Here is an 18,288-nt window from a genome sequence, read left to right on the forward strand (position 1 = left end):
TAACACAAGAAGACTTCAATCATTTAAATAAGTCGAAAGTTCGAAAAGTTGGGTCCATTTTGAAATGTTAAAGTTTTCACCTTTGTAGACTTTCCGGTTAAATGAAACACATTATCAGCCCAATTATAAATAAAAATTCCCCGGGAGTTTTTTCACTTTTCTCATTTTTCCTATTCAAATTCAATGGTAAAAAACTCCCGGGGAACAAATTTTTTATTCATAATTGGGCTGTATGTCTCATAATAATTATGAGATGGCTAAGATCATAGAGAATAGACATAGAGCGGAAACTCTCCTGTCAAAGACCTAACTCAGTTGTCAGAAACCTAGTAGTCATAACTCAAAATCCGGGTGTTTTGAACTGAGTAATATAAAATATGGATCGTTTCTTTCATATAGATTTATCAGTTTTAAAAAAAGTCAATTATTTTTTGTATGAGAGTGTTTTTTATATATTCTCGTTTATTTGACAAGTAAAAAATTGGGTTAAATACAGATAAGAAAGATATTAATATTTTAAATCAGGGTTTATTTCAGAAATCGCATGATTTGTTGAAAATTTATTTAAGAAATAGTAAAATGTCATAAAACATTCAAAGTCGTTTTTCTCGAAATGAGCGATATCTTATATATAAATAGGCCACTCGTTTTTTTGTGGTACACTTTTAATTATGTTATTGTCCACCAATATTGATGAAACATATATGGTTTAAAAGATTATTTTCTCTAGATGTGCACAATATAATTTTTTTTTAAAAAATTCTTTCCATAAAAGTGTTAAAAAGCGTTTTAAATTTGCTTGAAAAACAACAACAGCATATTTATTCACATCTAAATACACGTGTATTTGTACACAAACGTGAAAAATATTTTGTGTATACTCAAAGTAACTATAATTTTGTTAATAGTGGTCGAATTTTGACCACCAGGCGATCCTCGTCATAGAGAAACAAAATAATCACACATACGAGTGTTGTTTTTGTTTTCACATATTTTTTTCTACTAATACATTCTCACCACTTAGGTTTCTGACAACTGAGTTAGGTCTTTGACAGCAGAGTTTCCGCTCTATGTCTATTCTCTATGATCCTAGTCTTTATAAATTGCCATGTCTGATATCTTAGCAAAATTCCGAAATCTGGCAGCCTAGACCGCGTTTGACAGCCAGCTGATCAGGCACATGTCACCGTTAGTTTTTTGTTTTGGTCTTGCTAATACGCACACATTTCTCCCATCGATTTTAAGGAAAATTACGAGAAATTACATAAAACGAAAATTCATAAATTAAAAATAACATGTTAAATATTTGTGCAAAAACTTTGTGGAGATGTCAGCCATTAAAGCAAACGTACAGAATCTTAGCTCTGCAGAATTACGCATCGTTTAGTGTGAAAGATATTCTGTATGAGACCTCGGATGAAGCCGGTACATTGCTGACACGTTTTGCCAAACATGTAGCCCAAGAGCGTCAAAAGGTTTGTGAGCAAGTGCCCAGCGATGTGAAATATTCTGATTATTTTCCCATAAGTGATGTGAGATATTTTCATAAAGAATTAGAAAAAACGCCCAAGGAACAACTAGCAGCCGTTATAATTTATGCTTCCACTTATCGTTCCAATGCTGAACCCGCTAAATTTGCCATCGTACTAAATGAGCTTGATAGACATGCTTCAGATAATGTTGAGGACATGAATGCAGATACTATATTGAGAACGTTGTATGCATTTTTGTTTCTCATACCAAATTGGATGACTCGCTTAGATTTCTATGGACGAGCCATGCAACGTTTACACGAAGAGTTCAATAAGGATGCCAACAAATCTAAGGAACAGTTTGTTCAGTTATGTTTTTACATGGGTTTAAGTAAAAAACAAACAAGATTCAATGTTAATAAGTTATTAAATTCTCTCTTGGATGAAAATCTAAGTAAATATATGAAGGATTTTAGTACCATAGATATGGCCTTGGTGAGTAATGCTGCCTATAAAACATCTAACATCATAAAAAATGAAGATTTCAATCAGCGTTTATTAAAAGAAGTACTGGACATTTCGCACACCTCAAATGGAAATGATGCTCTCTTGATTAATTTCATTAAATCTATGCGTTTACAACGTCTACGTTCCCCCATAGTGTGTGAATATATTACTAATATCTGCCAGGATGCAGGAAAACTACGACAACTGCAAGCCAGAGGTCAGGTACACTTATTTGCGTATCTGGCTGAAAATCTATGGGACAGTAAAAACTGCACCCAACCTCTAGTAGATACAATTACTGAGCAATTGACACTTTCCCGCCATAGCAATAGAAGTTATACCCCAACAATAAGGGGCAAAGATATTGCAACATTTTTATGGTCATGCGCCCAGTTGAATTGTAGTTTATCTTCTATACAATTCCGCACTATAGAAAATAGCCTTATAGAAAAACTAAATGCCAATGAATTTAATTATTTCTCCGATCATCTGGTAGACTCTTGTTTGTCTCTGTGGACATTGGGCTACAAGACCAAAGAACTTTTACAGGCTGCTGTGCAACTTAAATCTGAATCAACTAATAAACGTCATCAACCTAAAGTAGACAGCCGTATTACCGTGCTATTGTCGGCAGCACAAATTGAAGAACCTGCGTGGTGTGCATCTGTGATCAAAGGCTTTGAAGCGTTTAATGTAAAAGCTAAATTTCCCTCTAATCTTCTAAAAAATCAAAGCATACCTTATCAAGAGATTATAGGCCAGCTATTAAAGGAAGAATATGTATCATCTGCTAATCTCACATGTCCCATCAATGGTATTAATATACCTGGCATTCATGTCAAGTTGTCTTCTCCCCCCGATAGTCAATTATTTGTAGAGTTTATAACTCCATCACAATCTTTACATTTCTCTCAAGAGCCTGTTGCAATTCTAAGATTAAAACTGCGTCTTTTAGAGTCCTTGGGTCATAAAGTTAAAGTGGTAAGTTTGTGCTGCATATAATTCCAGTTAATTCTATATTAAATCTGTTTATAATTTTCTTTCAGTTATCTTCAACTAATATGCTTGATCCTCAAACTTTAAAGGAGGCAATAACAGATAGTGCAGAGCAAGGCGAACATATCAAAGAACCAGCCGAAAGTAGTATTAAGGCTTAAATAATTTAGTTGTAGAGACATTAGTATTTCTAAATTTGTTATTATTGTGTATATTAATTTGTGTATATTAAGTACCTGGTAAAATAAACTTAATATAATGAGTTTATATTAACCGCTTTGTTATGGATTTACAATAATAAATTTAATTTTAGTTTTTGAAATATAAAATGGATTGACATTGATGAGGTTTTAATCAAGACTATACAAATATGTATCACTAGCTTTTGTATCCTGCGTTGTATGGGGTTTTGTTATCTTTTATTCCGGACCGCTGATTAACATTTCATTTAGTTAAAATAGTAAGAATTTGTGTATGTTTTGAATAAAGTATTATTTTCCTTACCACAGATTGAAAATAAAAATCTTGGCATCAAAAATGTCTATTGGCTAATAAATTTTAAATATTTTTCTCAAAGTATGTAATTACGAATTTCAGTCCTATTTGAAAAAAAAAAATATTTTTCCATTACCTTTTAATTCTGAGTACAAGGAAATCGTACTCAGAATTAAAAGGTAATTCTAAAAAATGTGTTCTACCGAACTCTGATCATTAATTTAAGAATACGTGGTTTAATAACACAAATTCCAAACGTTATATTTGAGTTTACCAATCGTACTTTGTTAAAGAAATTGTTTGATTTAAGTAAAGATATTCAAATTTTAATATAATTTAGAATATAGTGTGTAATTGCACTGAAATTTTGTGCAGTTACGTTTCATGTAAAGATATCCCGATTCGCAGGTTTTGTATGTATCTGCCGTAAGAGTTCCCTTTACTTAGACAAAATCAGAAAACAAGCGGTTACAAATTGGAATTTTATTATAATTTTTAATTTAATATTGAATTAAAATATAAAAAAACGGATATATATGGACCAACATTACAAAAGTCTGCCAGTAGATAAGTTTCAACATCCATCACACAACGAAAATGTTCGAAATTCTGTGCTAAATACATTGTAATTCGAAACGATTTCGTTTCTAATCGAATTATGGAGTAACCCACCAGGTGTATGTTTTTATAAAATTTTACCTCAATTTTTTCGCTCGTTCTTTTGCTCCTAAGTTTTTTATCGAATTGCGATATGGAACTTTTTGAACTTTATAAGACTTCAACCCAGCATTAGTTTTGGTTCTGCGCACAAAAGAATTGGAGCATTTAACTTTACGAGCTGTTTTTGTTCGACTTCTTTTGCCTTACCAATATCTGTTAGAACTTTTTCCTTCCTGATCCAGGTTTCCTTTCAATGCTCAAGACTTCCTTATACTGTTTATGGGTCGATTTGTGGTATCCAACTCGCACCCCACTAAACGACCAAATAGGTCTTCAAGGAAAATATCTAAGCTTTCTTTTGAGAAAACTTAGATTTTTTTGTAATTTTTTTTCCAATGATTGTAGAAATAGCTATCAAAACTATTTGGGATACTATGGATGGTATACTTGACATGAAATCCCCCATATGTATATTTCTGATTGCATAAAGTTACAACAAACATTTCGTTGTCTTAGAAAAGCAGATACGAAAACAGAAACTTACTTCTACTTATAAACAAAGTTGTTAACACGCTGTTATTAACATTGCTTATAACATTAACTGTGAAGAAGTTTTAATAGCTTTAGGTGATCATTGTGGAAATAGAACATTCAGTTTTTTCGTTAGATAATTCTTGAAACTACTAGAAGTGTCGCTGTAATATACAGTTTTTGATAAATCTTTCATTTTGGTATTATGTGTTCAGATTTTATTAGTAAAAATATATTTATAAATTTGAAGTTTCTTATATCTGGACTCTACTCTAAATACATAATACAGAGCTTAAACAAAATATTTGAACGCAAATCATATCAAAAAAGCCACGAAATAATGTCCAGCTAGATTTGAATTTGGTATCACAGTAAAATGGTGCGATTTGCACAACATTAATGTGACAATTATTCGTTTTTGAAATTCGAACTTTTTTAAATCACTCGATTTACAGAACAGGGTGGGTGGTTATATAGTGCTAACATAGCCAACCTTAATCAAAATAATATAACTATGAGCAAAGGTCATACAAACGTAAACCATTTTCACTTCATTGCTGAACAAATAAACAATACAAATTTCATGGTTGGATACAATTTCTGTATTAAACACGTTTGAATTGCAAACTTTAATATCAAATAACAAAAAAATAATTAAAATAAACTCCCAGTACAACATCTTATGACGTTACCAAAAACGTGTGCAAAAATTCAAACAAGCAACAAAGTTTTGTAAGTTATTTGTTTCATTTAAATATATTTAAAAAAAACTTTACAAACAATCATACATACAATTGTTATTTATTTAATTACACGTTCACAAAACATTTATTTGTCAATCTTTTAATGAACGTTTTAGTATGACGATATATTCATACAATTTTTAATTAATTTAATGTTTGTGTGTTTTTTGTAACTTAAAAATTAATGAAAACAATTTCGAAATAATATAATTATAATAATAATAATAATGACTAACAAACATTAATTATTAAAATAAGAGTAGTACAAGTAAAATACACACAAAATTTAATTTAATGTATAAAAGAGCAATTAAAGAAATAAAATTATGATAATTATAAAAAAGAATTAATTAAAACTACATATAGTACATAATTACAGACATATGTACAATTTAAAATTGCATTAATTACTTTATTGCACAAACATTTAAAAAAATAAACAAAATTTACTTAACCGACTTAAGTTTGGCCCTAAGTATTACAAATGAAGCTATTCTAAATATAAGAACAATTACACACAAAGCAATAATATCATTCCAGAATTGATCGCCACGCATGGTAATTTCCTCCAAGAATTTACGGGGGTAACTTTAATATAGAAGAGTTTTAATAAAATTATAATTTTGATATAATAATGAATAAATTACTCTTACCGATAATGGCAGTAGGGTGCCTCTTCGCACTCCAATGTTCCCCGATTTTCACCCCAAATGGCACCGACAAATCCCTCTAAACCATAGCGCAGATACGAAATATGACTGCCCCATTGCAAATAACCGGGCATGTCACGCAGCGTTACACCGAAACCAGCAAACATCATCATGGGTATGGTTAATACGGGAGCCAAGAATGTACCGTTCACCACATCAAACCAGGCGCCCACCATTAAACCAAAACTTTGACCCACAAACACAGTAAGAACACTAATGGCAAAGAACATCCAAAATCTGAACCATTCCATGGGCTGATAACTCCACAGATAAATTATCACGGTAAATAATAAACTACCAACAATCTGTTGACCAAATAAAATAGGTTATTAAATAAAATTTGTTTAAAATATTGATCTTCTAAAATTTTTCCTTACCGATATGGGAAGGTCCAGTAATGTGATTGATGTATAATAGGCTTTCAAAGAATACCAACGATTGAAGTGCTCCTTTAGTAATATAGACATTTCAATGGGGACTGTAAATAGATATAAATAAATAAAAAAATGTTTAAAAATATGTAATATAAATTATAAATCTATCATGTCCCTGCAGACCATAGAATAAAATAAGCATATAATCGTTGATGAGAGGAAAAAAGAGAGTAATTATTTTCCCCTGCACCTTTATAAAAAAAATATTTTTTTTGTAAAAGCTATACATTCCGGTTTTTGTGAAAAATCAGCTTATACCTCTGGAATTTTAGCAGAGGCTGAGAATATGTCGTTGGAAAGGCTGTTGAAATACCTCTCATTGGATGCATATGCATATTATTTATGTACAGAACTTAGTATCCAATATATATTGCAAATTTAAAGCCACGCCCACTCGGTCATTTATGGAAAGATTTTGATGATTCTCAACTCAAGCAACTCAAAAAGTTAACTGGAAACTTTCAAAAGTTAATTTTATGGAGTTAGTTATGTGTTTTGTTTATATCTATCATTATTAATCTGTGTTCTGATTTTTTTCGCTGATCAATATCAAATTTTTAATGTCTATATCTGATATATCCGTCGGTTATCTGGGGGCTTTTGAAAACCTACATATTTCTACGCTAAATCCCTGCTATGTTTAAAGCCTCAATATTTATGTACTTTATGAGGACACAAAGTTTTATATAGTATTCCCACTCAAGGTACTACACCTACATAAAGGCTTAGGAAATCTCACACATTTAATGAAATGTAATAGGGATAATCAGCAGATTGTCTGTCAATATTACTGCATTTCACTATTCTGACATTTGGATGTATAAGATAATCACGAATCGTCAAGTTTTTTTTGTATTCAATTTTGTACCACCGATTTTTTAACGAGATCTATGTATAAGAAGTACATAAGAAGTACAATTTTGAGACCGTATTTTTCGATCTACAATTTCCGATTGGTTTTTAATTGGATTGAGATCTGATGATTGGGCAGGCTACTTCAAAACACGTACATCATTGGATTGTAACCACCCGATTACAGCTCTAGAGGGGTGTTTAAGGTCATTGTTATGCTCCTAATCTTTAAACTAGGGGCATATTTTCCTTAGTATATGGATACATAACATGGTTTAAAATGGATATGTATAGTATCTTTTATGATATGAATTGGATCCATACCTTGCAGTGAAAAACAATCCTACCTACATTTTAGACTCATTTTTTATTTATTACAACAATATGGATATCTATTAATAGACATTTCAAAGACCTTTCCAACGGAGTACTATGGCGTTATATAGAAATTACCTTAAAAGAAAAACTGTATTTCTCTCCTTTCTTGCAGAAGTTTAAAAAGCCAATGATAAGAAGTATAACCGCATTCTATGAATGTATATTTGTTATACTCTTTAATGATTAAAATCGCTAAAATTTACTATATTTTAATTGAAAACCTAGTAAATTTTAATTTATCTTAGAAATATAGGCCTGTTTCACGATGTCGAAAGAAAAATGATTCAAACAAATTTGTATGAAATCCAGTCGAAAGAATTTTAAAAACTGAGTGTTTTTTTCGACATAGTGGAACAGGCAGTTATATTTTGTAAAAGATCATGTTTTTGAAAATTGAAATTATGGAATATATTTTTCAAAAATGAGAAAGTAAAAGAGCACAAATTACACAGATATGAATCAGGTGGTTTGAATAGAAAAATAACAAAAAAAACTTCAAAATGGTTGTGGTTTGAAAAGAGGGACAAATTTCACACTCGTTGCCTATTGAATTTTTTTCTCTCGCTCTGCAAATCACAACCCAAGGCGAATTTACACAAGGTGGAGTCAGTCAATCAGCTGATTACTCTTTTTTCGCTTGTTTGGTTCTAACACCTGTCAAAGCTTGTTTTTATACTTCAATATCTACATATTCAAAGCTAATTAACAAAATATTTATATTTTGCATAAATAAGTAAAGCCCTCACTATTCAATTATCTACACTATATTTAGTTTTAATGCATATTTGTTTAATTTTTAATTTCTGTTTTTTGACATTTGTTAAGACCATTTGTTGTTTTTGTAGAATTACCACCACCTTGTATAAATTCGCCTTGGTTACATGTCTGTAATAATCTGTGTAAAAGAGTATCTAGAGCAGCGAAATGCAATGAGCTCTCAAATGAGCTCTCTTGTTTTTATTTTCACATGTACGCAAGCCAGTGTTACCATATATCAAGTTTTCCCTTTTTTTGCAAGGTTTTTGAGATGCAAAAAGTTTTATTTTTTTAAAAAAAAGTTTTTTGGAAAATTATAAATTTATGATATCAATAAGTTGAACCGTTAATTTCAAAATGATAGTCCCCAAATTCATTTACTAAATGGGGAGATTGATTTGAAAATATTTAAAGTGTCTCCAGCACTAAATTCACATAAATTATCTCAGTCTGATTACATATGTATATGTACGAATTGGGTTTTGTAATTTTTGTATGTACTTAAAGTTTTTTTGTTGAAAAAAAAGTTTTTTGTTTAGAAATAAAAAGTTTTCTTCAAAAAATAAATGGCAACACTGACGCAAGCACACACATTGTATAAAAACAGTCAGTCTCGCATGAGCATTGATAGAAGCAGGTTGTGTTACGCTTTTATGCTTGTTTATTTCATTATTTCAGCTAGTTGTTTTTGCTTTTGCCAGAGAATAATTCTCAACTCATACAACTACAATATCTAAAAACTGTTGTGGTGTGAGTTTGCATTTCGCTGATCTAGAGTAAGTTCGGGTAATGTGGTATACCTATTTTTTATTTGAATATAATTTTTAAAATCTTAATTCGATTGGAACAGTTCTCAGCGGGTGTTCTACTACAAGTATTAGGTTTACATCAGTAATGCGCAGCCCATACCACAATTGTGGAAAATAAAATCACACGTATTCTTATGCTCTTACATTTTAGTAGTCGTTGTCCACTCAACGAGACAACTAGGAATACGCATGAGCACTGGTGTATGACTTTTTCTTTATTTTTTCAGTTTTTGTATTTGTGTGTTTGTAGGTGCACTGAATAAAATAAAGAATTGAATGTGTTGGTGAGAGTAAGTGTATTGGTGAGAGGATTTATTTTTGCGAACCTCTGGTTTACATCAGTGATGTTCATCCCATACAACAATTGTTTAAAAAATTTAAACACATTTGTTACGCTCTTTTAAAGAGCGTAATAAATGTCTCATTTTTTCAGAAATTCAATAAGCATTGTTGTTGGTTGGTTTTTGGATGAAGCATAGCAAACACACGCGTTTCAATTACAATTGAACACAAAAAAACAAAGTTAAAAATAAATAAAAAATTTGAGAGTATTTCGGCCGTATAATGTATATTCTTTCATTTCCTTAAAATTTAAATTATATTCATTTAATAAATTGGTTTTATTTGACAAAAATTCTAAATTTAAACTTTCTTCATTTTGTTGTTATTTTAAGTGTTTGACATTATGTTTGCTGGGTAGCTCTCTCACCAAATATCTTCATTTTTATTTTTGAACATCACTGGTTTACATCCATGAAAGTAAAAAATCTTTTAAGTTCAAGTTTAAGAGAAATTTGGGAAAAAGAGAAAAAGCCCATAAACAAGCCATTGAAAAAATTGGCGGGTAATGTGGTATACCATGTTCTGTTAATATTGTATGCTAAACCACATAACCGATGCATAGTATTTTAATTTGTAAATGAGTTGCGTTTTATTTAAATCATCTTCCATGGTTGCGGTTAAAGTTGGTGGCTGACCAAGCTTACCAGAAGTTCCTCAATACATTCTTCGCTTCGTAGGAGACATTGAATGACTGATGCGAAAAAAATATCCATTTGTTGTTTCTAATAGCTCAGATAGCGTTCTTCAAATCTTCCGCTGCCCATTTTCATACTTCACATTTCTTTGACATATTATTTGCTTGAAATTCTTTAGCTATACCACATTAGCCGACCACGTGGTTTATTGAAATTATTATAAAATTAAACATATACACTAAATATGCTATATTGTTGCATATGTTCTTCAATAGCAAAATATTTGACTTTAAAATAAAATTAATGAAGTTTAAAACACGTGATCTAAAAAAAATTAATTTTTAACAGATCACAAAAAAAAGTCTATTAAAAGATAATGCTGATTTTTTACAACTGACTATTTCCATGACCTGCAATTGTTAATTTTCTGAGATCATAAACTCTTAAGCTTGGTTCCGCTATGCTCTTAGTTTTAGAGAAAACCAGCTATACCACATTATCCGAACTTACTCTATCACAGATTATTATAGATATGCAAAAAATGACATGTCATATTGTGATGACAGTTGGCAAAAAAGAAATATCGAACAGTATGATTGTGGTTTGTGGAGTGCTATATATATATGTTTCCCCTTTCCTAACCACAATCATTTTGACATTTTCTATTGTTTGTTTTCTATTGCAATATTATTGAATTCAAAACTTACATGTTAGGACCGTCAACATCATTGTAGTCATGGAATGATGAATTAATATAGCAAATAATAAATTATAATTGTCTATCACCCGAGAACCCTCCTTGCCCGAATTAGCATACACTGCACCCAATATGATGGCCACAAACACATTGACACCTATACGCAAATGGGTCAAAGTTGTATCACGTTTGGCTTTGATGTAACCACGATGCATTAAAACCGACAGCTGATTAAAATAACTGGTATCTTCCAAAGAGCGCTTTTTCGTCTTTTTCGGTATCGGGTATTTACGCATTAGTTCTTCGGATTTTAATATACTATCAGGATTGTTGAACCACGTTAAACAATTGCCATTTTCAGATGCTGATATTAATGTTTCAACCTTATCTTGGCCGTATTCACCGCAGGCTAATTCTATGACTGAAATTGGTATAAATATTTAATAAAAATCGTATAATTTTTTAAAGTTTTGTAAACTTACTGTAATCGGCAGGATTGTGATACATGGGACAGGGTAAATCGACAGTTTGTAAGAATGGCACCAAACTTTCAGTGCCGCCCTGATAGACACAATTACCAGCAGCTAAGACATAGACTTGATCGAAAATTTGGAATAATTTGGCTGTGGGTTGATGGATAGTACAAATGATGGTACGTCCTTGTTGGGCAAGTTTTTTACATAACTCTAAAACTTTGGTGCAAGAGCTGCTGTCTAGACCTCTATATGGGTAAACAATTTAACATAATTAGCAATTTCAAATAAAGTTATAATAAAAGATCACAAATGAAAACTTACGTTGTGGGTTCATCCAAAAACATCACAGTTGGATTATTAATAAGTTCCATTGCAATAGAGAGCCTCTTCTTTTGGCCGCCCGATAAACGGTTTGTCATGGTTTGATCATGTTCATACAGACCCAACAATAATAAAATATCTTCTATCTACAATCCGAGAAAAAACAACAAAATCTTTAATCTTCAGAAAATATACCAAACTATAAATCTTAAAAAACTTACTCTGGATTCTTTTTCCTCATATGAAACATTGCGTCCCAATTTAAGATCGGCTGCAATGTGCATATTTTCATTAACCGTCAACAAAGGTTGTAAACGATCATCTTGTGTAATATAGCAGGACATGCGTCTAAAAGTGGCTGTAATAATAACATTTTAAATAAATTATTTTATCTTCTTAAAATACTTTGGTTTTATAATTTCTAACTTACCTAAATCTCTACGTCTGCCATTTACTAATAATGAACCATCTACACCTGTTGTTTTAAAACCGGATAATGCATCTAAAAGTGTTGATTTACCAGCACCCGAGGGTCCCATAATTGCAATTAGTTGACTGCCAGGGAATTTTCCCGAAACATTGTGTAAAATTTCTTTATTTCCTGAAAGTAAAAAGAATTTTTTTATACTTGAATGAAATGGTTTTATTATTGTTCTATAAAATATAATACTATCCAAGGGATCATCTATCTCTAAGAATGTAGCACAGTGGTTTAGAAACTTTTTATTTTGGAAATGGAATCTTATCGTTTTTAGTTAATTTGTATTTACATGGGTCGTAGTTGTAATGGGGAATTGTGGGCGGCTCCCAAAAATTGCTCATCTCAGGCCTAATTTTAACAAGTAAGAAAGCTATATTCGGCTGTGCCGAATCTTATATACCCTTCACCAAATTATACTTCAAAATAAAAATTTTAAATATTTTTAGGTAAACAAAATTTATTTTTTTGCAGTTTTTTCATTTTTTGGAAAAAAAAACAATTTTTTGGAATTTTTTTTTTTAATTTTTTTTTTAAATTTAAAATTTTTTTTTTGTTTTTTAATATTTAGCGAAAAAACCTTTGGTGAAAAAAAAATCGGGTTAAAAAATATTTTTTCAGATTTTGACCCATTGTAGGTCCAACTTACTATGGTCTTATATACGTCGTTGCAATGGTCTTTGAAATATCTATCATTAGATATCCATATTGTCTATATTAATGACTTAGTATTCCAGATATATGTATGTCAAAAATAGGTCAAAAATCGAGGTTGTCCTGGTTTTTTCCTCATATCTCAGCCATTTGTGGACCGATTTTGCTGATTTTAAATAGGAAACTTCTCGAATGCATGTCTGACAGAATTATTCATGATTTGGATCCCGAAGTTATCTGGGGTCTTCAGAAATTTGATTTCAACAGACAGACGGACATGGCTTAATCGACTCCGCTATCAATAAGGATCCAGAATATATATACTTTATAGGGTCGGAAAATTATATTGTGGAAATTACAAACGGAATGACAAACTTATATAGTATACCCTTCTCAAGAAGGTGAAGGGTATATTAACTAGAGCTAAAGCTAAATGGAACTGAGTAATATATATGTACTTAACTAACTATAATCTAATTAAATATAATCACATCGTTAATTAATTTTTAACATATTCGTTATTTTCAAACAATTCCAAAAGAACTGCCATAAAGTGCTAAATGTTTATATGACACATTTTATTTAGATTAATTTAAATTGTTTTAGTGTTCAAAGAAACTTCCGAAATGTTCATAAATATTTAAGTATTGGAACTTCTAAATTATATGTATCTTAATATAGAGTATTCATAAAAGTTTATTGTACTTTAAGGTACTTTCAGACGACAATACTAAGTATTAATATTTGTCAACAACTTTTGTATCATAATAAAATTTTTATCATCTAACCCAAAATTTTATTCGGTACTGTCGTCTGTAAATAGCTTTATAAGTAAAAGTAGAGAAAGAAGTATGTTTTATAATGCGCCATTAAATTGTTACAAATTTGTGTTTATTATTTAAAATTTAACGATTTTCTTTGAAGGTTTTTTTTTGTTTTTAAAACTAAAACACCGAAATTATGATCGTCACCTGCCATTTGGTTAATTATGGATGAAATTTCTTAACAGTTCAAACGATAAGATAACAAATTCAATTTTGTTGTTAACTAAATTTTGAAGGTGGTATTAAGTATATAATTGTACATTAATTAAGTTATGAAGAAATAAAGAAACAATTTATAGATATGTATGTACAATTTGTGCAGAAAAGTTTGTTGTTTATATACTTTTTTAACCGATAAGCTTATTTTTTCTAATAAGCCCTTGTCTTTTGAAAAATAATACACATTTCATTTAATTATAACCTACACCTCCATAGTGGGGAGGCTAAAATTTGTTGTGGCAGATATTTGTAACGCCCAAATATAATGGTCCAACAACCACCTTAAAGTTGTAAAAAAAATGTGTAAGTCCCGACCTTGACCAACTATACTTTCTTAATTTTTAGTAATTTTAAAACATTTTTATTACTTTACTGGCGAGTACTGACTAATTAAAAAAGGGTTAAAAGTTAATGAAAAGTTTTTAAAGTTCAAGGTTTAGAAAATATAATTTCAATTAAATTTATCTCTAAGCGCATTTAATGATTAGATATACGAATAATTCATAAGTGGCCACATATTTATAATACACACAAAAAATAAAAAATTTATATTGCATGTTAATTTAAAGAAATACGATAAGACTGAATGAAACATTTATAATACTTTATTCACACTTGCATTGAATTAATTAATTTAACTAATATTGATGGTTTAAAAATTAGCATTAAATAAATAACCTATTTCTTTACTTACCTCGTCTAAATCCCAAATTAACTGTTAGCGATAGATTTTTAAATTCCATATCGATCGGTTCACGTGTGGGTAAATTCGAAAAACGTCCACCATCTTTGGCCAGTTCATATTTTATAGTTGTTGGAGGTTGTGTTTCAACGGGTGAATTAGCTGGCGTACGTCCAGCATTTTTATGATCGAGGTGGCCATTCGATGCCAGCAAAGGCATTGTTGTGGCATTATAAACTGGTGGCTGGGGTTCACTGACAACTTCAACGCCCAGGCCAATATCCGCCGCCGAAGGCGCTGTAAAAAATTGATCTCTGGCTGATAACATCAAAAAAATACTTTATCGGCTAAACTACCGATGAACGAAACTTATTACTAGGGCAGGACAGGCAAATTTTGTAAAAAAATATAAAAAAATCGTTTTGTTCTGTAATGAAAAGAGAAGTGAAAATTTAGATATGTATTTTTTTAATGAAATTTATATTGCACAAAATTATAAAATTCAAAATGTGTTGAAAATAAATTATGAGATAATATACATTAAAGAACAAATTGGAAACAAGTACAAAGTAGTGAAAGATTTTTTATACCCTTCAGCTTCGTGAGAAGGGTATATATAAGTTTGTCATTCCGTTTGTAATTTCCACAATATAATTTTCCGACCTAAAGCATTGGTAGGCAAAAAGAGGCATTTAATTTGTGTGCTCCTTTGGGTAAAAAATAAAATATCCACAACAACATCAAGAAACTGAATGAATTGTGTGTATTTTTACGCTCTTTTGTTCACATTCGGGTTGTTTGACGAAAATCATCGTAACCTGAACAATATGAACGCCTACCATTTTTGAATCCATATTCTGGATACTTATACATAGCGAAGTCGATTAATCCATGTCCGTCTGTCTGTCTGTCCGTCTGTCTATTGAAATCAATTTTCTGAATACCCCAGATATCTTCGGGATCCCAATCTTCAATAATTCTGTCAGACATGCTTTCGAGAAGTTTCCTATTTAAAATCAGAAAAATCGGTCCACAATTGGCTGAGATGTGAGGACAACCTCGATTTTTGAACTACATCTGGATTACTAAGTCATTAATATAGACAATATGGATATCTAATGATAGATATTTCAAAGACCTTTGCAACGACGTATATAAGACCATAGTACGTTGGACGTACAATAAGTTAAAATCGAAAAAAATATTTTTTCACCAAAAACAAAATTTTTTTTTTAAATTTAAAAAATTTTAAAATTTAAAAAGTTTTAAAATTTAAAAATTTTAAATATTTAAAAAAAAATTAAAATAACAATTCAAAAAAAAAATTTTTCCAAAAAATTAAAAAAAACACTTTGGAAAAAAAATTAAATTTGTATTTTGAAGTATAATTTGGTGATGGGTATATAAGATTTGGCACAGCCGAATATAGCTCTCTTACTTGTTTTATTATAGAACACTACATGTACTTAACAACGCAGCTGTTAAAGTTATATCAGATACCAATAATTAATTATATGATGTTGTCAAGAATGGTATGTCATAACGGCCTATATATAGTACACACTAGGGTATTCAATTAATCGGGTTTCTGGTTTAATCGGTTAATCGAGCAAATAATTAACCGAGGTTTATATTTATTCGGTTAATTTAAAATTATTCGATTAACCGAATAATTTCTATTTTCATTTTAAATTGAAAATACAACAACGAATTTTGTGTACAAAAACATAAAAAACGGCAAATAAGGTATTTGAGATAATTTTTTTAAACGTATCGCCTATTTGCTGCAACAACGTCATAACTTAAAATCCGTGCTTTATGAACTGTTCTACAATCTTTCATATAGTTTCATCAGTTTTCAAAAAAGTCAATTATTTTTTGTGTGAGAGTGTTTTTTTGTTGTAAACATCAAAATTAAAATTCATGTTTTCTCGTATATTTGATAAGTAAAAATTTGGGTTTAATACAGATTAGAAAGATATTAACATCTACTATTTATATTTCTGAAATCGCATGATTTGTATAATTTAAACGATTTTTTTCTTTAGATTTAATAAAACTTTTCTTGGAAAAAAACTCTCGCTAATTGTATATGTTGGAGAAATCAAAAGCATGATAAGGAATATTCATTTTTGAATTGTTTTAGATTTTGATCAATTTAATAGTTTCGTTTAGTTATGATAAAAGACTCATTTCAAAAAAAGTTTCGTCCATACATGTAAATACAAACAAAGTTTCAAATGCATGTAAATTAAATATGTCAGTTGTTATACATACTCACTAATCATGTTTATTAGATGTTCAAAAATATCTAATTTTAATTTGAAATTTGTCTTTGAATGAAATGGAAAAATAAATACAAAAAAATTGTTTAAAGTGCAAAAAAAAAAGGAATTTCGGTTAATCGGTTAATCGACACAAATTAATCGGTTTATTTGTTATTTGAAAATCGGCAATTTCAAATTATTCGAACAGTTAACCGTCCAAAATTAATCGGTTAACCGATTAACGGTTAATCGATTGAATACCCTAGTACACACCCCTTAGATTTGATGGGGTTTGTACTATAGAGGTACACTTCTACTCGGAGACCCATAGGATCCATTGTGATACCCTTTAGGAATATAACCCGGTGTGAACTTAAAGAAGAAATGAAATTGGAGAAAAAAAAGAAAGAAATAAAAAACCCAAAATTAAGAAAACAAAGAAGAAGAGAAAGATTCACTATGAAAAATAGCCAGCGTATTCCCCTCACAAAGCCTAATAGATTTCCTAGATCATATCTAGCTATATCCCCCAGTTCATCATGAAATCTTTCCCCTAGCCATTTTTGACTGACCTTGTAGTCGAGGACTGATACGCAGAATATATAGAATATATCCTCGCACAACCTACAGAAGTCCTGTGCGCCTATATCTCATTTACGAATGAAGGCTCCAATTGATAAGTGCCAGGTTATTACTTCTACTAAAGACCTGAGACTTTTCCTATCCATCCCAATTAGTATTCTGGTTGCCTTTGCATAGCCCTGGAAACCCTGCAATCCGTCCTACTACACCAGGATTTTTCGTAGAGTCCCCGAATCTTTCGAAGAACAACCTATAATTGTTGTATATAAGAGGTTCAACCTCCGAAAAACTGTTCGGTCGATTCGCAGCACTATACATTATTGGGGAATTGAGAAATAAAACAAACATAAATTCAAGCTAAAAGTGAATTTTAATACTCAAAACTTCGAATTAATTGATTGTCATGCTTACACATCTGATTTGGAATACAATGACTTGTTTGTATTCCCACTCATTTAATATCAATTACAAAGTAGCGGTTGATGTGTTTAAAAGGCGTGTTGTGGAGTTTCCTTATTCTTAGTGCAAACTTTATTTTAAAAAGCTGTTCAAATGCATGCAGAAGGTAATTTTATCAAAATATTGAAGGAATTAATGACAATTTGTTCATGTTTTTGATATGGACACGATCCTCGTATACCTACATGAGAAATACAGACTCATTATTGTTTTAGTTACCGTTACCGCTAAACTATCAAGCTCGACTGCCGTTACTGAAATAATCGAAAATATCATTACTGCAATTTTAAAAACCATTTTAAATTATGA

General features: G+C 30.5%; 2 protein-coding genes across 2 annotated transcripts in view; one reads left to right on the forward strand and one right to left on the reverse strand.

Annotated features, from left to right (window-relative positions):
- Positions 1 to 1,215: 1,215 nt before the first annotated feature.
- Positions 1,216 to 3,277, forward strand: LOC135951145 (uncharacterized). The gene is made up of 2 exons (XM_065500730.1): positions 1,216 to 2,960; positions 3,026 to 3,277. The coding sequence occupies exons 1-2, from the start codon at positions 1,296 to 1,298 to the stop codon at positions 3,134 to 3,136; spliced, it is 1,776 nt and encodes a 591-aa protein (XP_065356802.1). The 5' UTR covers positions 1,216 to 1,295; the 3' UTR covers positions 3,137 to 3,277.
- Positions 3,278 to 5,389: 2,112 nt separating this feature from the next.
- Positions 5,390 to 18,288, reverse strand: part of LOC135950066 (ATP-binding cassette sub-family G member 4) — a 33,226-nt gene continuing 20,327 nt past the window's right edge. The window contains exons 2-10 of the mRNA XM_065499563.1: positions 14,684 to 15,098; positions 12,245 to 12,415; positions 12,036 to 12,172; positions 11,815 to 11,960; positions 11,500 to 11,738; positions 11,028 to 11,438; positions 6,492 to 6,592; positions 6,058 to 6,419; positions 5,390 to 5,992 (exon numbers count right to left, since the gene is read on the reverse strand). Of these exons, the coding sequence (XP_065355635.1) occupies positions 5,851 to 5,992; positions 6,058 to 6,419; positions 6,492 to 6,592; positions 11,028 to 11,438; positions 11,500 to 11,738; positions 11,815 to 11,960; positions 12,036 to 12,172; positions 12,245 to 12,415; positions 14,684 to 14,999 (2,025 nt within the window). The 5' untranslated portion in view covers positions 15,000 to 15,098 and the 3' untranslated portion in view covers positions 5,390 to 5,850. The remainder of the gene's footprint in view (positions 5,993 to 6,057; positions 6,420 to 6,491; positions 6,593 to 11,027; positions 11,439 to 11,499; positions 11,739 to 11,814; positions 11,961 to 12,035; positions 12,173 to 12,244; positions 12,416 to 14,683; positions 15,099 to 18,288) is intronic.

Source organism: Calliphora vicina, chromosome 2 (assembly GCF_958450345.1).
Source record: "Calliphora vicina chromosome 2, idCalVici1.1, whole genome shotgun sequence".
NCBI lineage: Eukaryota > Metazoa > Arthropoda > Insecta > Diptera > Calliphoridae > Calliphora > Calliphora vicina.

Excerpts from the sequence above, each read along its gene's own strand:
- LOC135951145 (XM_065500730.1), top strand. The coding sequence starts at position 1,296 with ATGTTAAATATTTGTGCAAAAACTTTGTGGAGATGTCAGCCATTAAAG. Across the intron at positions 2,961-3,025 it reads TGGGTCATAAAGTTAAAGTG|TTATCTTCAACTAATATGCT; the intron begins GTAAGTTTGTGC and ends ATTTTCTTTCAG.